We start from the raw sequence: 22072 nt of genomic DNA, 5'->3' as shown, positions 1-22072 counted from the left end.
AAGCTGTACTGTATACGTAGGGTACCTTGTATTTGAATTGGTAACTACTACGTAGCATATAAGACGTATTGTGATTGGTTCAAGCGCTGATAGATGACGAATCAGAACCCAAGTTTTGTAATCTAGCCTGTGATTGGTGTTTTGACCGCTTCTCCAACCTCCAGCATCTTTTCGCGGCCACTTCGTTTGCCGCTCTCTCGCCGTGTAGATGCTGCTACGTTATTGTGAACTTTAATCTGTGCTGTGCGTGAATGTTTTAAGTTGAACTTTTTGTTGAACTTTCTGTTTAACCCCTACTGTACAATGGCTCCCAGGCGTTCTGCTTCTGCTAAGGCTGGTAGTGAGCCTAAACGCCACCGAAAGATGATGACGATTGCTGAGAAGGTGACGCTTCTCGATATGTTAAAAGAAGGCAGAAGTTACGCGGCCGCAGCCCGCCATTTTGGAGTGAACGAATCCACCGTTCACTACATCAAGAAGGACGAGGCGAACATTAGAAAGACGGCTACCATCACCTTTAGCAGATCAGCGAAGCGAGTCGTTACCACGCATAATAAAACGATCGTACGCATGGAAGGTGCTTTAGCAGTCTGGATTGCCTACTGCCGGAAGAAGAACATAGCCTTGGATACGAACACCATCCGAACCAAGGCTTTGAGCTTGTATGAGAATTTTGCGGCAAAGGAACCTCAAGACGACGATGGCGACCATGCTGAAGAAGAAGATGATGTAGATGAACCTCAACCAGGGACATCCACTGATTCCCAACCTCAGAAACAACGTTTTTCCGCCAGCAAAGGATGGTTCGCGAAGTTTCAGAAACGCTTCGGCCTGAAAAGCGCTTCCCTGCATGGCGAGGCTGCTTCCGCTGAAACTGCCGCTGCTGAAACTTACGCGAACGAGACGTTCAAGAACATTATCGCTGAAGGTGGATACAAGCCGGAACAAGTGTTTAATATGGATGAGACCGGCTTGTTTTGGAAGAGAATGCCGTCGCAAACTTTCCTGTTCAAAGAAGAAGCCAAAGCCTCTGGCTTTAAAGCGTTAAAAGATCGCGTAACCCTCGTGATGTGTGGCAATGCTGCTGGATTTTTGTTAAAGCCGGGGCTTATTTACAAGTCGAAAAATCCTCGCGCTTTGAAAAATAAAAATAAGAATCTCCTTCCCGTGTACTGGATGCATAATCAAAAAGCATGGATTACGAAGATGCTGACCTCCAACTGGTTCCACCAGTGTTTTATCCCGCAAGTCAGCAAATATCTCGTAGAGAAGGGCTTGCCATTCAAGATCCTTCTCCTTATGGATAACGCTGGTGGACACGCAACTGACCTGTCGCATGAGGGCATTCAGGTTGAGTTCCTGCCACCCAACACCACGTCATTAATTCAACCGATGGACCAGGGGGTTATCAGGGCGTTCAAGGCCCTCTACACGAAGAATACCTAGGCGGACCTCGTTGCGTGTGTGGATGCTGCCCAAGAAGATGAAGATGAAAATTTCAATTTGAAGGCGTACTGGCGGAAGTACACAATAGCCACGTGCCTGCAGAACATTCAGAAGGCACTGCAAGAAATGAAACCTGCAACCGTTAATGCGAGCTGGAAGAAGTTGTGGCCCCAGATTGTTTACGACGACGAGGGATTTACACCGTCTAAAATCCAACACTCTGCAATACGCAAATCTGTGCAGTTGGCTGCGATAATTGGAGGTGACGGGTTTGGCGACATGACGACTGAAGACGTCGACGAGTTGTTGGACTGCCATTCCCAGCCACTTACTGACGCAGACCTAGAAGACCTGACGTAATCGGACAGTGAAGACAGTGAAACGCAGGAAGAGACCCAAGAAAATGTCGAAGAAACGGGCTTAACATTAGAACGGCTTGCCAAGTTCTGCAACCATGCGAAGGAGTTGAAAGAAATGTTGCAAGAGTGGGACGAGGATATGGTTCGGTCTATGCAATTCTGCAACAAGATCGATAACGACATGACTCCCTACAGGATGCTCTTCGAGCGAAAAAAGAAACAGAGGCTGCAACTTCCGATCACAATGTTCTTCCAGCCTCGCAAAAAAGAGCCAGTTCCTCCTGCTACTACGCCTTCGGAAGAAATTGAAGAAGTTTCCCAGGAAGAAGTTGAAGAGGTGTCCCAGGAAAAGACACCTCCGTCTGAAGAGACGTAAAATACTATCATTGGCTGCACAGTAGAAGACATCATCAGCTTCATCATCATCATTTCTACTGTGCAGCAAATTCATCGCCATCATCATTCAAGTTTTTCTTCAACTTCTTTCGTGGTGAGTACAGTAACAATCTTTATTTTTTACTTTAATATTCTAACATTTTAATATTTGTGCCTGTTTTAGTTTAGTATGCATTAAGTTAAAGGGAAGGTTTTAAAAGTCTGAATATACATGTTATAACCTATCATATTTTTTTGTTTAAAATTTACATTTACTGTACATACGTAAAACAACTCTCTCTCTCTCTCTCTCTCTCTCTCTCTCTCTCTCTCTCTCTCTCTCTCTCTCTCTCTCTCTCTCTCTCTCTCTCTCGTAAATTGTTTTCCTGCTTTGCTACGTATGTACTGTATGATTTTATATAGATACGGTAAATAATATTTGTAATAACATATTTTCTAAAAGCTTTTACTGTAATATCATTATTTATCACTTTCATCATGCGCGTTAAATGCCTTCGTTTGTTTACTGAGCGTGGTTGTTTACTGAGCGTACTTTATGACGCCGTCGTTTCAGGCAGCGTCATAAAGAAAAACATTTCATTTGGAAGTCCTAAGAAAAATTAAGTAAAACATTGGTAATAACAAAATCAACATACTGTACTGAATAATCAATATAATGGATGCAAAAACTAACGTATACACAGATGTGTAAATGCGTTTGTTTCTTCATTATGATCAGAGATAAACGTAAATAAAACATTGGTTGCCATTTTTTATTGTGCTTTTTGGCGTGTTTAGGAAACGCATGATATAAAATCGCCTTTAATATTTGTGCCTGTTTTAGTGTAGGGTACTGTAGTACATGCATTAAGTGTTCTGTACATTAAAGGGTAGTTTGTTAACAGTACTACGTACAAGGGAAGGTTTTAAAAGTCTGAATATACATGTTAAATAAATACGTAAATATGGTGTCACTACTTTGCGGATTTTCACCTATCGCGGTCGGGTCTGGAACCTATCTACTGCGATAAACGAGGGCTCACTGTATTGAGATACCCTAAACTGAAAACTATTGTGTATAGTTGTACAGTAAATAATCTTCCAGCATATTCTGTGCATCCATGTGCAGTCTTTTGCCGGGACCTATCCTATAGAAGAGGGTTTTGCATACCCCTCCTTCTCAATTAACTGAATGAACTCGGTTTTTCCCTCCGATCGTTCCTAATTCTCTGTAGGAATACTAAGCTTGGTTCATCCCCCACGGGTGTTCCTCTTCCTCCCAGGGCATACTCAGCCCTCTGGAATTAGTTACGTTGAGAGGTCACGGCAATGGACTGGGCGGGATACACAAGTATGTCTTCCCTACCTTCCTTTCTAGCTCAACTATCCTAAGCTTATACATGGAATCTTATATTATAAATAATTAAACTTAGTCCAAATCTAAGATTAAATTAAGTCACTTTCGTATTGACTTCAAGTACTCATAGCCTCTTTCTTTTACAGGAGGAGTTTGTGAAGTGTGAGAGCGCCTTCTGCAGCGTTCGTCGCCCGGACTTTTATGGTCACCGGGCATGCCGATCCCACGACGGCTGTTCCACCTTAAAAGGGGACCTTCGCTATTGGGACCCGTAGGTCTGCACCGTGTGCAAGAAACTGCTGGATGAGGCATTCGACAACTCTCCGTCTACGGAGGTTAGGGACAAGTGGGTGCGTGGGTTTCAAAAGAACGCCACGGGGCCCTATCTCCCAAGCGAGAGGATGAGAGCAATGCTCTTCCCCAAAGCATCTGCGGATGCCGTTATCCCCAAGGACGAGATCCCGTGCGTCCAACTAACGGTCGAGCCGGAGGTGGAGAGGATTTCGGAGGTCTCCGACGACACCGAGAGGGCCCTCATGGAAGGGGGTCAGGAGGAAGAAGAGGACCTTGTGGAGTCCCTGGATTCTGAGGGCGAGATTGCCCATAAATCCTCTGTGGCTTCCGTTGCGACCTCGGAGCCAATTCCTTCCACATCGGCCACCCCAGTACCCACCCCAGCAAGTTCCCAGGATACCCTCCAGGTCTTGACGGCATTCCTGGATGAAAAGCTCTGCCAGGGGTAGGAAAACATCAGGAAGGAGATACTGGGCTTGAAAAGGCACCCAAGGAGATCTCCGTGAAGGATCTCCCCGAGTGCTCGGTGACGAACCCCTAATGGCATGCGAAATTTATGCCTATCACCACTGGACGCATCGTGATTAACACTAAGCTAGGTGCCGTTCCCCTTGAAGAGGTGGAATTCTACCCTAGCTTCGAGGCCTATCCGGACTGCTTCGTCCGTCTGAAGTCTGAGCCATCCTCCAAGGAGGAGACCGAGCCGAAGGAGGTAATCGTGTTAGAGCACTCCAAGGCTCAGGATTTGCTGGCCAACTGCCTCAAGAGCAGGGGCGACACCAATTCAAAGGTGCCAGCCCTAAGCAAGAAACACCAGTCATTTCTTGCTTCCCCCACCATGGTCTTCCCCTTTGCTGAAAAGGCCTTGACCGCTGTGTTAAAGGCTGTGGAGGAGAACAAACCCAGCCCTACATTGGAGGAATGTAGGCCTCTCTCCCTCGCCCTACCCCCGGACGATAAGAGCTGGAAGGACATCCAGCTAACTTTCTCGGTTGGTTAGCTGGAACCTGACGTCGCCAGGCGTCAGTTCAACGAGAACTTTCCCAAGCTCACGGATTACCTCCTCCGTCGGGAATTGGACACAAAAGAGAGGCTGGCTGCCTCTCTGTCTCTTCAGGTGGTCCTTGAGACAATGTCCTCCGATACTCGGGTCCCCACCGTCTACATGGTCCTCGCGAAGACCTACCTCGCCACCTTGTTGAAGGACCGATATAGCTTCATCAAGACTCGGAGGGCATGTAGAGAGTTCGTGTTTGCGGACGCAACCGTCAGACACGAACCCCGGAAACTGATCTCGAACATCTGGGGCAAATATCTCTTTCCCGTGGATCTGGTGAAAGAGATTGTGGACAGAGCCTCCACTGAGAATAGGAACCTTCTCATTGAGTGGGGCTTGTCGCACAAAAGGAAGTCTTCTCAGGATGAGGGTCCCCTGACTAAAAAGAAACCTATCAATTCACGCCCCCAACAGCGTCAGGCTAAACGCCAATTTCCGGCTCCCAATACTCCTCAATTAGTGGCTCAGCCACAACAGACCTTTCAATTGGTCCTTCAGCCGGTGGTGTCCCAATCACCAGTTTTCACCCCAGCCTAGGATAGGCAGACCACTACCTTTCGCCGCAAAGGTAGAGGCTCCGGCAGAGATTCTTCTCGACGTCCTTCCAGAGGGAGAGGAGGAAGAGGAGCAGGCGGCCGAGGCGGTAAGCCCTCGGGAAACCAGAAGCAATGAAGTGCTTCCGGTAGGAGGAAGACTCCGCCACTTTCAGGATCGCTGGACCTTCGATCCTTGGGCCCACAGCATCGTCAAGAAAGGACTGGGCTGGAGCTGGATATCACCTCCACCAGTCTCTCATCATTTCTTCCAACGATCAACCCCCATTCTGGAAAAATATGTTCGAGAATTCATGAACAAGAAGGTGATCAAGAGAGTAAAGTACATCAGGTTCCAGGGAAGGCTATTCTGCATTTCCAAGAAGGACTCAGACAAACTCAGAGTCATTCTGGACTTGTCCCCTCTCAACAACTTCATTGTGAACAACAAGTTCAAGATGCTGACCCTTCAACATATAAGGGCCCTACTGCCTCACAAGGTTTACACGGTCTCCATAGACCTGGCAGATGCCTACTGGCACGTTCCAATGAATCATCAAGCTTCCTCCTACCTAGGATTCAGGCTTCAAAGAAGACAATAAGCCTTCAGGGCCATGCCCTTCGGCCTCAACGTGGCCCCAAGAATCTTCACGAAGCTCGCAGACACGATCGTCCAACAGCTACGTCTTCAAGACGTCCAAGTGATGGCCTACCTGGATGATTCGCTGATCTGGGCGACATCGCCAGAAGAATGCTTGCGTGCCTGCAAAAAGGTGACCCAGTTCCTGGAACATCTGGGTTTCAAAATCAACACCAAAAAGTCTCGACTATCTCCAGCTCAGAAGTTTCAGTAGTTGGGAATCTACTGGGATCTTCAGTCACACCATCTTTCCCTCCCTCTGAAGAAAAGGAATGAAATAGCGGGATCTGTCAAGAGACTTCTAAAATCCAAATGGATCTCAAGACGACAACAGGAACGAGTACTCGGCTCCCTACAGTTCGCCTCAGTGACAGACCCAGTGCTAAAAGCACAGCTAAAGGATGCATCGGGAGTCTGGAGATGAAACGCATCCATCGTTCGAAAAGATCTCAAGAGACCCCTACCAACCAGGCTTAATTCACTTCTAAAACCCTGGTCGGAGACAAAGAACCTAAGAAGATCCGTTCCTCTCCAACCACCACCACCGTCGATCACCATCCACACGGATGCCTCACTGGAAGGGTGGGGGGGTCACTCCCACCAACGTCAGGTTCAAGGAACATGGTCTCCCCTATTCAAGAAGTTTCACATTAACATCTTAGAGGCCATGGCAGTTCTTCTCACCTTGAAGAAACTGTTCCCTCGTCCCTCGATCCACATCCGCCTCACCCTGGACAGCGCCGTGGTGGTTAGATGTTTCAACCGTCAGGGCTCACGATCGCCCCATCTCAACCGGGTGCTATTACCCATCTTCTGCCTTGCAGACAGGAAGAGATGGCACCTCTCGGCAGTTCACTTACAAGGATTCCGCAACGTGACGGCGGACGCTCTATCACGGACAAGCCCGAGTCGGAATGGTCCCTAGACGCAAGATCATTCTCCTTCATCTCCCATCAGGTCCCGGAACTGCAAATCGACCTCTTCGCAACGAGCGACAACATCCAACTTCTTCTTTACGTGGCCCCATAGGAGGACCCCAAGATTTACCTGTTCCCTCCAACCAACCTTCTGCTGAAAGTCCTCACCAAGCTGAGAACCTTCAAGGGAACGGCAGCCCTAGTGGCTCCCAAATGGCCGAGGAGCAATTGGTTCCCTCTCATCCTGAAACTGAAGCCCAAGCTAATCCCCCTGCCAGACCCAGTTCTCTCCCAGCATGTCCAGAAGTCGACTGTCTTCGCTTCATTAAGGAAAGCCCGTGACCTTCATCTCATAATTTTCTCTCACTAGCTGTGAAGAAAAGATTTGGAATATTGAAGAAGTGCTTAAAGAGGAATACAAAACAAAGTCTACCAGAAGGCAATACGAGTCTTCCTGGAAGAAGAGGGTGTCCTTTGTCAAGGCGAAGAATCCTTCGGAAATCTCTATGGATTTTTGTATGTCCTTCTTCATTCACCTTCATGGGCAAGGCCTAGCAGCCAACACGATTTCCACTTGTAAACCGGGCTTGACAAGACTATTACTCTATGCCTTTCAGGTTGATCTGTCCAACGAAATCTTTAACAAAATTCCGAAAGCATATGCTAGACTCCGTCCCGCACCACCACCGAGACCTATCTCCTGGTCTCTCGACAAGATGCTTAAATTTGCCTCTAGCCTGGACAATGAATCTTGCCCTCTGAAAGACCTGACCCAAAAAGTGATTTTCCTTTACGCTCTCGCTTCAGGAGCGCGGGTCAGTGAAATAGTGGCCTTATCTAGAGAGGAGGGCCAGATACAGTTCGCCGACACAGGGGAACTTACCCTCTTCCCTAACCCAACGTTTCTGGCAAAGAATGAGCTCCCAACAAAGAGGTGGGGCCCTTGGAGAATCTGCCCTCTGAAGGAAGATGTCTCTCTATGCCCAGTAGAGTGTCTTAAGGTCTATCTTCGTAGAACTTCAGACTTTGGCGGAGGACAACTCTTTAAAGGCGAAATGTCGGGAAGTGATTTGTCACTCAAACAATTACAGGCGAAGATCACCTATTTTATTCGCAGAGTGGATCCTGACAGTACATCCGCTGGTCATGATCCTAGAAAAGTCGCCTCTTCCCTTAATTTTTTCCAGAGCATGGATTTCTAGAGCCTCCGATCCTTCACAGGCTGGAAATCCTCGAAAGTGTTCTTCAAACACTATGCAAAGCAGGTGCAAGAACTCAAAACGGTTTGTAGTAGCCGCAGGTAGTGTACTAAAACCTGCTGCTTAACGCTGCGAAGGACAGTGAGTTATTCGGGACACTAACTCAACGGGTGCCTGTGTTGGCCATTGTGCGATACATAGTGTTTTAAGTGCCACTCAGTGTCACTAGAGACTGTTCCTCCTTATGGTGAAGTGACATAGACTTTACATGTGTGCCACATGTTTATTGGAGATGAAGTGTATTTCAGATGTCAAAGACTTTCCAGTTCCACCGGAACTTACGTGTGTTGTGGCAAGATCTTCTTTTCAGATTTCACACCTTCGTCTTCGACAATCTCCAGCCTATGTCTGTATCCAAATATTCTCATGTTAAATAAGTTGTCATCTTATTTCATTTTTATTGCGAAATTCTCCCAAATAAATTGAAATTTCGCCATCAAATGCGTCTTATTTCGCCCTACTATATCCAAATATACTACTGTTTTAGTGTTTCAATTATCCTAATTTTATCAGCATTATAATTCATCTCATTATATTACTCCTGGTAGAGACACTCACTTAAGAAATGTGATATTTTTGTTCCCACAAAAAGTACTTATCTCTCAGGACATGTCTAGGAGACCGACAAGTCCCTCGTCCAAGGCTGAGTCCTCTCCCACAGGTGACTTCAAGATCTTCCTACGTCCAATTAGGACTTCCCTGCCAGGGGGGCAGGAAGCCATGTCATAGCTTATACCATTGGGAGTGACATGTAACGGAGATGTCACGGTCTATATGGTCATCAGACGAAAGGAATATTGTTTGGAAGTCAAAGGCACTATTGAATTGGGGAAAACACCCACGATACACTAATTCTCTGGTACACCTCCATCAGCACGTTATGGCTTGAGCCTCAAAAACGGATTTTGAGCGAAGCGAAAAATCTATTTTTGGGTGAGATAGCCATGAAGTCCTGATGGACCCGCCCAAAACTCTCTATTCTGACCTGTCAAGCCCCTCCCTTTCTTATTGTATCTTGGAGGCTGGCGGATACGCCGGGTGGAATGGATTTGGCGCGGACGGATGTGACGTCGGCCAATATGGCGGCCGTTTGTTTACATCGCTAGGTACCATAACAGTAGCGTAGGATTAGAGTTTTTGGAACGGCTCCTCCCATAATTGCCACTCTACCCCTCGAAGCGTAAACGCTATGTGGGGTGCAGATTGGTATGTGGCGTGTCAAGCATATGTCCCCTGTTAGTATACGATATCCTAAAGGGAAACCTTATGGGTACTCGCGCCAGAATTTAGAATTCTGTGAAACCTTTAGTTTAATTCTCTTGGAATATCTACTGTAGTCAAATATACCCTTAGGAAGCTACTGAAGGAACCTTCCATCAGGACGTCATGGCTATCTCACCCAAAAATAGATTTTTCGCTTCGTTCAAAATCCATTATATAGACACACAGTAGGGTCCCGAATTATGCAAGAATTTGGTCGATCAATGACCCAGCATGAATGGAAAATCGCATATTTCGAAACACACAACAGAAATAATTCTATTTGGGCCATGGCAACTTGTAAATAAATCAAACATTTAATATACTTTGAAGTTCAGATAACTTGAAAAAGGTTAAAATTACAACCAGGATGGGTGTAAATACCATATATCTCCCGTTATAACACGACCTAAAATACGGAGAAATTTTAATAAGTTTTTCATATCTATTGTATAAAGAAACTGGTGAATAGCAAAGCCATTACTGTATAGACTAGATTTTGTTATATCATTGAAAATCCAAAATTATCAAAATAGAGATTTTATATCACACGTCTCCTAAACACGCCAAAAACCACAATAAAAAACGAGACCATTGTTTTGTTTACGTTTATCTCTGATCATAACGAAGAAACGAACGCATTTACACATCTGTGTATAGGTTAGTTTTTATATGATGATTTTGTTATTACGTATGTTGTTCGACTTAATTTTCTTAGAACTTCAAAATAAATTAAATAATGTTTTTCTTTATGATGCCACCTGAAACGGAAACCTACCATTTGTTTACTGTACGCTCCATCTTCAATCATAATAAACAAACGAATGCATTAAACACACATTATCAAAGTGATAACTAATGATATTAGAAGCATAGTGTAAATATGTTATTCTAAGTATTTTACTTACCGTATCCATATAAATTCCTAAATTTGTAGCAAAGCAGGAAATTTTTTTTTCATTTTTTTTTTTTGCGTTCAATCAACAATAGCAAACTGCTGCGAATGACAGGAAATTTACGATAATTCTAAACTGTTACGAAAGATAATTGTCCTTTCCATATCCAGAATACATTTCCTAACTCCAGTTATAAGTCAACTTGTACCCACCTCAATTATGGAACCATCTGGGAAAAGGTAAAAGAAGAAAGTCCCAGGCCGGTTTTTAAAGTCATGGAACAATTAGGTTACCGCTATAATGTTCGATGTGACAGAGATGGTGCGAGATTGGAGAAGGTAAGGAAAATTGAATTATGATTGATTTTTAATATAACAACCTTTGTGAAACAAAGATTTCATTTGTTAGAGATAGAGAGAGTTAAAAAATGAGGGGTAACGAAAGGTATCCTAGAGAGAGAGAGAGAGAGAGAGAGAGAGAGAGAGAGAGAGAGAGAGAGAGAGAGAGAGAGAGAGAGAGAGTGATGGTTTTAAATGTACTAAACAATAAATATAATAGGTTATAACGTATTGGTGCTTATGTAATATTATCTGTATATTATAACGTATTGGTGCTTATGTAATATTATCTGTATAGAGGGTATGAATAAGTTAAGAAATGGTTTAAACAATTCTTTGTTACTGTATTCATATGCACATATTCTTGAGAGCGGTAGCTAGACATCAGCTGATCTGATCACAGCCAAAAGTAAAAAAAAAAAAAAAAAGAAGTCTGCAACACTCGATTTTTAAAACACGCCCGAAATATAAAAACATAAGTACATGTTTTATTATAGTGCAATTAACTATTTAAAGAGTAACAATTTTCTGGAATAAAATGGTGTTTCCTAAAAAATGTTTTTTTATGAAAAAATCGGATGCCGTATTTTAAGCTACGATTGAAATGGATGTATACACGGTAAATTTTTTAGTTTCGTATTTAATTGACAGTTCTTTAGAAAACCTATTTTGGTTTCTTCATCTATATGTAAGTATTGTATAACGAGAGAGAGAGAGAGAGAGAGAGAGAGAGAGAGAGAGAGAGAGAGAGAGAATCAGCTGTGTTAATTGAATGCCGTGTTTTTGTTTCTTGTGCTACCTGAAGCGAAGAACTGATCGCCACATCTAACAATAGGCAGGTTAATTTCATTATTAAACTCATGTTGCCAAATGTGAACTAAGATTTTATTTCTTACAGAGAGAGAGAGAGAGAGAGAGAGAGAGAGAGAGAGAGAGAGAGAGAATTTGAGGTTTTCTGGTATCAAATCTCTCTCTCTCTCTCTCAGAGAGAAGTTTTGATAATTATACCGTGTACTGTACAAAACAAAACTTTGTAAAGTAAAACTACTGTTTGAAATATGACTAAAATATTGCCGACTCCTTACCGAAGTTTAGGCTATTACTGCTGATAAACGAACCCAGCCTTCGTGTGGAAACCTTGAACACCCACGGGAAAAAATAAAGCTTTTATGTATACTGTACTAAACAGAAATAGTGTTGTAATATACCATCATTATTAACACAACCATTAAAATTATCGAAAGGTTAGAGAAAGATAAAGATTGCCGAGAACGTAACTGCAGTTCTGTATACATTTTGTGACCTGGACTCGCATAGTTAAAGTTGATTTCATTGTTCATGTGGAATTTTATCCCTAAATAGGCTATTTATTATGAAATCATGTTAATAGGAAGTAAGGTAAATATCATTTTGTAACATTTATTATCAAGCACCGTATTTAGGGCAACCAATATACTTAAAAACACAATAGATTTGATACATTTTGTAGTGCTTGACTCTCATCTGCAAATACAGAAAATCTATTTTTGAAAAATAGCATAAATGGGGATTCGCACAATTCGAATATGCATAATTCGCGACCATAATGAATAAAAATAAAATAAAATAAATAAAATAAAAATAAAACAAATAAAATAAACAAAAATAAAACAAATAAAAATAAAATAAATAAAAATTAAATAAAAATTAAATAAATAACTAAAAATACAATGAATGACAAATAAAATAAATAAATAAAAAAAATGAATAAAAATAGAATTAATAAAATTACCCCTTTTACCCCAAATGGACGTACTGGTACGGTTCACAAAACTCATCCCTTTTTTTTTGCATATTTTAGATAACCTCATGAGAAACTTTAGGCATTTTCCAAAAGAATGAGACCAACCTGACCTCTCTATGATGAAAATTAAGGCTGTTGGAGCAATTTAAAAAATATATGTTGCAAAATGTGCTTAAACAAAAAAAAAAAAAATGCCTGGGGATTAAGGGCTGGAAAGTTTCAAATAGCCTGGGGGTAAAAGGGTTAAATGAAAATACATATAAAAATAAAAAAATGAATTTAAATGAAATAATAAAATAAAATAATATATATATATATATACAGTATATATGTATATATATATACATATAATATATAAAATACATTTACTATATATATATATATATATATATATATATATATATATATATATATATATATATATATATATATATACATATATGTATAAAATACATTTAATATATATATATATATATATATATATATATATATATATATATATATATATATATATATATATATATATATATATATATATATATATATATTTATATACACATATATAAGAATTGGCTGGTAAGAGAGAGATTGAGGTGTTCTATAGTTTGACGTTTGTTTTGTGAGCCTGAATCCAGGAAGGATGTTGCCAACAAAGAATCAAAAGACTTGTGAAATACGCAGATATTCATTAAATCTGTCGTCGTACAGACGAGACTGGCAACATTCATATTAAAATTTACTCATTTTCCCTTCTCTGTTTAATAAAATTGTGTATCCAAACTCTTGTATAATCTATTGTTCAGTTTAAAACAACGATATTCAATCGGAAGTAACTTCCTACTCAAACACCATCGTCATGTTTGCGAGGTAGGCTATCTTTGACTGGCGGTAGTGAGGAGGGAAGAGAGGTGTAGAGATTCCGGTGTGGCCACGAAACATTTTGTCGCTGGCCTGTCCCCCAAGTCATGCCTCTACCGCGACGCTCATCACGCTCGGTGTGGCCGAACCCTAAGGGAGTAATTAGTTGCAGCGGCCTCTAATTGTTGCCAGAGTTTTAGTTAAAATGTTCCAGCTTTGTACTCTTTTTCATGTTTCCCTCTCTTCTTGGTTCTTTTTTGTTGCTCTCTGCTTCCTTTTATTTTTCTTTGACATTAGGCAATATTAGCTTTACCGTAAAGTTCACGAGGACATTGTGAAAACAATATACATACGAACTGTAAGTAAACAAACACATGCATTATAACTTCTATACGTCTTTGGAAACTCTGGCTGTTCTCGTAGATCGAAGTTTACTTTCACTTACCCTCTACCAATGCCTTCTATCTCTGCCACACATACGAGATTTCAGAGCATAAGAAGAAAAATCGCTATATATATGCAAAAGTAAACACGTAAAGACGATTCTGTCAAACTCAGTCATGCAGATACCGGCAGTAAGGATGATGTCATCATTAACCCTGGATAGGTACGCTCCTCGGACACCCCTTTAAGGGTATACTCGGACGCGTGTGACCCTGACGCCAAAAAAAATTCTTGAAAAATCAGTTTTTGCAGTAACCTCCTTTTTTTTTTTGCCAAAAAAAAACTTCAATGAATGCTTAAAACAACTGTAAAGATAAATACTACTCATCTGCAGAAAAACTATTTATTATAAATATTTTTAAAAATTAAGTAGAAAAAGACCTTACATAAAAATTCATAAAAAAAAAAATTTATACATATATACACAAATCCTTTTAGGAATTGATTCTTGAATGTTTAGGACACATCTTGATGTATTCTGGATGAAGTCAGACCCATGGAGGTGAAGATCTGAAATGAGAAAAAAAGGGTAACTTTTTTTTGGCCAAAAAAATTTGTCCAAATTTCATGAATTTTTTTGGGTACCCAAATGAAATAGGAAGTGGCTAATTTTTTTAGGGAATAAACATGTTATCCTAAAATAGAAATATGTAAAAAAATCTTCATTATTTTGTAAATTACATTTATATCAGGGGCCATATCTAAAGGTAATTTTTTTAGTACTTAGAAATTTCGTAAAAAATACATATATTTAATATATAATATGATATTTATGCAGGTAAAAATATACCAAAATATCACAAATTCTATAGGGAACAAGAATATATATAGATAGGGCAACTTACGCTTCGGATATGTCCAAAAAATGGCCGCCAACCACACTGACTCAGACTCCCTAATCTGCCACATGAAATGTAGGAAGGGTATGTTAATTTCAAGGTGTTATTTACTAATCTAATTATTCTTGGATATGCATAAAAATTGTATAGTGGGTTGCTGGATAATTTTACGACTATAAAATTAGAATTCTGACCCAAAAAAAAATTTTTTGAAGGGAAATAAAATCGAAAAAAAAAAAAATGTAAAACAATATATTCTAGCTAAAAAAATTTGATGATATTCAATCAAAAAAGAAGTAAACAACATTTTCCGACAAATAAACATCTAAATGAATCATTACTCTGTGATAGTTCCTTAGTACGTAGTAATTTTGAAAGAAATGGGAAAAAACGAAAAAGTGGCAATTGCAGGAAAATCGAACACATACCTATATATACGCCATATCTGGCTAAAAATAAAGATAGGCATGGGTAGCCAGATTATCAAGAAACACTTTTCAACACTATAAAAATACAAGTTTTGCGACACTACTTGCCAATTCCTTACGGTAACATGACTAAGCAAAAAAATGCAAAACAAATAAAAAGGGGCACTCGCGGAAAAATGGCCATTCTAATATACAGCATTTCAGAAAAAAAAATTTCAGCCACGTGCTAGGCAAACCATCAAGGCACATTTTCCGACAAATAAACATCTAAATGAATCATTACTCTGTGATAGTTCCTTAGTACATAGTAATTTTGAAAGAAATGGGAAAAAACGAAAAAATGGCAATCACAGGAAAATCGAACACATACCTATATAAACGCCATATCTGGCTAAAAAAAAAGATAGGCATGGGTAGCCAGATCATCTAGAAACACTTTCCAACACTATAAAAATATAAGTTTTGCGACACTACTTGCCAATTCCTTACGGTAACATGACTAAGCAAAAAAATGCAAAACAAATAAAAAGGGGCACTCGCGGAAAAATGGCCATTCTAATATACGGCATTCCAGAAAAAAAAATTTCAGCCACGTGCTAAGCAAACCATCAAGGCACATTTTCCGACAAATAAACATATAAATGAATCATTACTCTGTGATAGTTCCTTAGTACGTAGTAATTTTGAAAGAAATGGGAAAAAACGAAAAAATGGCAATCACAGGAAAATCGAACACATACCTATATATACGCCATATCTGGCTAAAAAAAAAAGATAGGCATGGGTAGCCAGATCATCTAGAAACACTTTCCAACACTATAAAAATATAAGTTTTGCGACACTACTTGCCAATTCCTTACGGTAACATGACTAAGCAAAAAAATGCAAAACAAATAAAAAGGGGCACTCGCGGAAAAATGGCCAACATTTTATTATACGCATTTCAGAAAAAAAAAATTTCAGCCACGTGCTAAGCAAACCATCAAGGCACATTTTCCAACAAATAAACATCTAAATGAATCATTACTCTGTGATAGTTCCTTAGTACGTAGTAATTTTGAAAGAAATGGGAAAAAACGAAAAAATGGCAATCACAGGAAAATCGAACACATACCTATATATACGCTATATCTGGCTACAAAAAAGATAGGCATGGGTTGCCAGATCATCTAGAAACACTTTCCAACACTATAAAAATATAAGTTTTACGACACTACTTGCCAATTCCTTACGGTAACATGACTAAGCAAAAAAATGCAAAACAAATAAAAAGGGGCACTCGAGGAAAAATGGCCAACATTCTAATATACGGCATCTCAGATAAAAAAAAAAAAGACATGCACGTGTTAGCCCAACCATCAAGGCACACTTTCTAACAAATAAACATGAAAAAAAAATCCATAATATACGGCAATTCCTTACTACGTAGTAAATTTTTACAAATATTGAAAAAAAACAGAAATTGGCAACTGCAGTTAAATACCCCATATACCTATAACTACGTCGTATCTGACAAAAACAAAGTCACGCATGGGTAGCCAGATCATCTAGACACACTTTCCAACACTAAAAAAGCAAAAGTTTTACGACACTATTTGGCAATATCTTACGGAAAAATGACTTGGCAAAAAAATGAAAAAAAATGACAAAGGGGCACTCGCGGTAAAATGGTCCTCGTGGTGATGAACGACATTTTAACTAAAAAAAAAATCATGCACATGGTAGCCAAACAATCCACCAAGACTTTCCACAACTGATAACCTATACAAGTTGCATTATTCTACGACAATTTCATAATACGTAATAACTTTGATAATTATGCAAATTACCTTAGAAGGGTAAACTCGGTCGCGCTCGACCCCGACGCGTCTCAGAAATCAGGGAAGGAGTACAGCTACAGCAATGCACATCTGGACACTACTAGAGCATGTAGGCGAGACACCTACTTCAGGTCGATCACCCACAAATTCAGTCACGGGGGTGAGTCACGTGAGAAAAACCTCTTTTTTTTTGACGCTTGGGGTCGCGGACGACCCGCCGTACCGTTCCAGGGTTAAAAGACCGCTCTATCTTCATTTTTTGTAAAATAATTGGCTGAAATTTCTGAAGAGCATGTACGATATGTTTCTGCATACATAGAAACAATAAAATTATTTTCGATATTTAAACGTTATGTGAAACACCATAGCGGACAGTCCCCTTAAACAAACATTATTAATATATTTGAAGGTCACAGAAACAATCAGAACACATGTTCTTACTCTACTTGTAATCACTTTATAGTAAAATAAGTTATTACCCATGTACATTCACACTATGACGCATTACTCTCCTCACCACTGTAGGCCATCGACTCGCCTGCCTCACTCCCGTATTCATACTCACTTCCTCTCCCTCCTCACGTCTCTCTCTCTCTCTCTCTCTCTCTCTCTCTCTCTCTCTCTCTCTCTCTCTCTCTCTCTCCCATTTTTTCCTTTTAATCTCATGATTATGTATTTACAATGAATTCTATATAATTAAGTACATTTTTGAGTTAAAAAACGCAATAAACAAAACTATTGTATGTACGAAAGCACAATGCTACAACGTATGCATATCAAACACATTAGCGATTTATGTCTCTTTTATTTCGGTAAATAAATAACAGATCGTAACATATTTTCCTTTTAGTAGGATGATTATTCATTTAAAATTATGTGTATGAATGCACAATGCTATCATGTATGCATATCAAATTCATTAGCAATTTATTTTTCTTTCATTTCGGTAAATAATTCACAAATCGTAAAATATTTTTCCTTTTAGTCAAATACATTTGATTTACTTTCGGTTCGCATCAGCTGATCTCAAGGTCACGCTGCCGTATCACGATTATGCGATATATATTACGAATAACCCTGATTTATATAATTTTCTTGACATTCGAAATCTCTTCATAATGAATATTACAACAGCGCCAATATGTTATAGGATATCACAATTTCCATACAGTTCGTTTATAGACCTTATAATTAGTTATAAAAGGAATACGCACCCCCCATCCCCCACTCCCCTCTCTCTCTCTCTCTGTTTTGATTTTTAATTCAGTTAAATCTTATTTCTTTGAAAATTATTAAAAAAATCTTTATATCCATATTCGATGTTTCAAATTGGAATAAGTCACTTGATTTGCCTCTTGCCTTCTGCCAGAAATGTGGTCACCAGACTTTCTTTTTTTTAAATTTACCGTAAGTTGTACTAATCTCATAACTAATGATACAGACCACTAAAACACTTGATATGGTTACTCGGTGTTTAGATGATGGGAATACTGTAATAAGATTACTCGGTAACACGATGAAAGGAAATCATTCGGTTTGTCAGCACGCTTCCGCCAGATACATGACGTCACAAGACACGTGACGTAAACTCTACAAAGAATTACTTGCAAAATATGTAACTTCATTTCCTTTTTTCTTGCAAGAAATGATAAAAAAAATACCAACTTACGAAACAAAAGTATTCAATTTTTATGATGTAAAAGGAAATATATTATTTTCAAGAAAATATTTGTCCTATTAGTATACTTTCTTTAGATAAACATTGATCAATTATCAGAGATTAAATAAAACTAGCGTAAAGTCAAATTTACGCTATGTAGTACTCATGACAACCGATACAGACCCAGAAAATACTTTGTATCGTTACTTAATATTTCGATAATGGGAATACTAATATTAATCGTTAGCCTATTGGAAGGAAATCACTGTATTGCCCGGTCGCTTTCCGCCGGTGATATGACGTCACCAGACATATACAGTAATATGAACTTGACCAATATCAAAACTTTTCTTAATATATTTTTTTTACTGAAAATAGATACTGAATATTAAAAATATAAAATAATATAATAATTTACCAAGATAAATCAGTTTATTTTATACAAGAAAAAAAAATAGTATTTTCAAGGAAATATTTGTCCTATTTCCGACAGACTTGTGACGTCATCACCCTGAAAAAAATCGTCGTAAAATCAAATCATCATAAGTCGCATAGGTCGTAAGTCGAGCATTATCTGTATACATATACATATATGAAGATTGAGTTACTAAATTTCTGTAAATTATCATCTTTGAATACTTTCTGAGTTACTATATTTATGCAGTTTAATAACTATTAATCTTTTCTGAAATAAAAGATGAAAAAGTAAATTTTTGGCAAAAAAGTCGGGGGGCTATAGTCATCTCTGCCCCCCCCCCCCCCCACCCTACTACTACGTCCAAGCCATTAGCACCTAAAGAAAAAAGTGGCTACTCTGTGACATGAGGGTTTGTGGCTTCTCTCTCACACTACCTTGTTAACGATTCATTGGCAGATACAATGCAGTTGAAGACATGTCCTTGTTTTAAAAGACAAAAAAAGGTTTGTATATTGTTTTAAAAGACAAAACCTTTGTATATTGTTTTCAAAGACATAAGATTTGTATATGCGTAGCAACAAATAACAACTTACTAATCTATATGAAAACAAGATTATTTGCTACTGCAGGCACATGTAAATGGGCAGACAATAAAAAAAAAAAAGGGGGGGCAACACATACTACAGAGTAAAGACGAACAGGAGCCTTCAAGAACGTGCAAAATAATTAAGGAGATGAATAAGCTTGGACAAAACATGCAAGGAACTCTTATATTTAAAGTAAAACCAATTCTTTGCTTTACCTGAATAGGTACATCTTGACTTGTATTACTATCAGGATCCATGCTCAGTTTACGACGTGGACGTTTTCTCACTCTGAACTTTATATCATTCATTTGGATAAATGGGGTCTTTAAGAGTCCTAATTGAATTTCATCCAAAGGTGCTTCTTTATCTTCCTTAGATGGTGATGATTTGTCTGTTTCTTGCTCTGATTTGTCTGTTTCTTGCTCTGATTTAACTTTATCAATTGCACAATGAGTTGAAATCATAGGAGAATCATCGGATAATATGGCTTCTTTGATTTCAATATTTGTCTTCAATTTCTTCTCTAAAGAATCAGCTGCAGTATAATTACTGCAACAAGGACTACAGGAGTCTCTAGATCTTTTCTGCGAGGTAGAACTTATGACTAGCATTTTTTTGATATGCGATTCTATTGCTCCTTCTTGCCCTTCAACAGATTCTTCCTCACCCGATATAGTTTCATCTTCTGTATTTACGTCTTCTGTATTCGTTGTCTCACCTTCGTCTACATCATCTATTTCATCTTCGGTTTCTTCCAAGTCCTTGGCTTTAGGGATTACAGGAGAAAATCTACCATTTTCACATGACTCATCAACATCGTCTTCATCATATTCCCAGTCTGATGGCGCTCTTATTGGAGAGGTGGAACGCGGAGGTGAGAGCCAAGGTGGGAAGTAACTGGGTGAAGAACAGGGCGAAGACTGATGTGATGATGGTGGCGATTCCCACGGACACTGGCCACTGATTGAAACAAAATTATTTCCAGGAGGTGAAGAGGGAGGGGAATCGCATCTACTTTGTACAGGAGACCAAGTAGGAGAATTCTGGTCTGACTCTAGGCCAGATTGGTGGCTATGAGGTGAGCATGAAACACTACCCGAATTTTGAAGACATGGTAATGACACTCCAGGGCTCATAGGTTTGCCACTAATTCCAGCTTCTATATTTGTCAGTAGCTTTCCCCCAAGAGTTACTGCACTAAAAGAACATTCATCAAGAGAAGTAACACTCGTAGTCTTTGACTGAGGCAAATTTTTTTCAGACGAACTTCCCTCCCAATTTGAGTTAGCTTCATGATCAAAAGCCTTAATATCATCGATTTTGGGTTTCTCTTCTTCAGTGTCCATGAATTTGTTTTCATTGTCAGGTACCAAAATAGTTTGTTCTTCATCACATACCTTTTCATCTTCCCCTTTTGATGAACTTGCAGTATCATCAGGCAATAAATCGGCAGGAGCTGTATGAACACAGTACCCTTCCTGTGATTTACGTTTTACATTTCTATATTCAGTCATCACTTCGTCAAACTGCTCTGCTAGCATAGGCATAATATTAGCCGCAAGAAAATGCTTAAGAATCTGAAAAGAGAAAAAAATAATCAACATCAACAAATTTTTATCTATAAACAACTTTGTCACTCATATATAACTTGTAGAAGTTTTGTTAAACAATACAGTATGGAAATTCTTATGATAAATAATTACACCAGGTACAGTGCGTCCAAAACTTGAAATTAACTGAAATCTGAGTTTCGTAAAATGACCTATAGCATAATGGAAATATCGGTTTGGTGATGCTAGAAACAAAATAGTCATCTAAAAAATCAACAAAAAGTATTAGAAGAAAAATAATGTAGGTTGTGTACAATATATTCTTTGGCTTATATTTTCTGTGTGGCAAGTACTGTAACAAGAACTTCTAGAAAAAAAAAACATAAAATATTTGCGTTAACTTCGGAAATTAGATTTCTTTAAACAAAAAGGGGAATATTACAAATTTTAATCATTTTTATTTTTCCTAGCTAAACAATCCTAAGTCATTTAAATGGGTAACACCTAATGTCGATTTTCAACAAGCAGACAATAAAAAAGAAAAAGGGGGTTCAATTGTAACTATAAGAGATTACTTGGCAACTCCACTGCTGACCAGCATTACTGCTGCGATGCAAGCTTCATTCTATCATGGTCAAAGACTTGTGGGTTGGTTGAGGCAGGACCTTTGCTTTGCTTAAATGGCTCAGTTTTGTATAGCTAGGAAAAATACACTTAAAAAAAAAAATTGTTTATTCCTACACAGATACAAACTTCCGAGTCATTTAAATGAGTCATCATTAGGTGGAAAGAGGTCTCCGTTAATTGACCGAAGAAAGTAGATGAAGACGGTCCAACTGGCTCGTGAAGGGCGTGATTGTAGTGTCCATACCCTCTAGGTTCAGATTGAGATAGATGAGAAGCTATATCAAAGTTAGGCATTAAGATATCAAATTACATTCATAATTAAGAATG

General features: G+C 39.1%; 1 protein-coding gene across 2 annotated transcripts in view; it reads right to left on the bottom strand.

Moving 5' to 3' along the window:
• Positions 1–22072, bottom strand: part of LOC137655757 (uncharacterized) — a 488837-nt gene that overhangs the window by 197328 nt on the left and 269437 nt on the right. For both annotated transcript variants that reach the window (XM_068389839.1, XM_068389840.1), the window contains exon 8: positions 19784–21145. In XM_068389839.1, coding sequence (XP_068245940.1) covers positions 19784–21145 — 1362 coding nt within the window. The remainder of the gene's footprint in view (positions 1–19783; positions 21146–22072) is intronic.

The sequence above is a fragment of the Palaemon carinicauda genome, chromosome 16 (assembly GCF_036898095.1).
Source record: "Palaemon carinicauda isolate YSFRI2023 chromosome 16, ASM3689809v2, whole genome shotgun sequence".
Taxonomy (NCBI): Eukaryota; Metazoa; Arthropoda; class Malacostraca; order Decapoda; family Palaemonidae; genus Palaemon; species Palaemon carinicauda.
The sequence above is the reverse complement of the archived record's forward strand: the minus strand, read 5'-3'. Positions and strand labels throughout refer to the sequence as shown.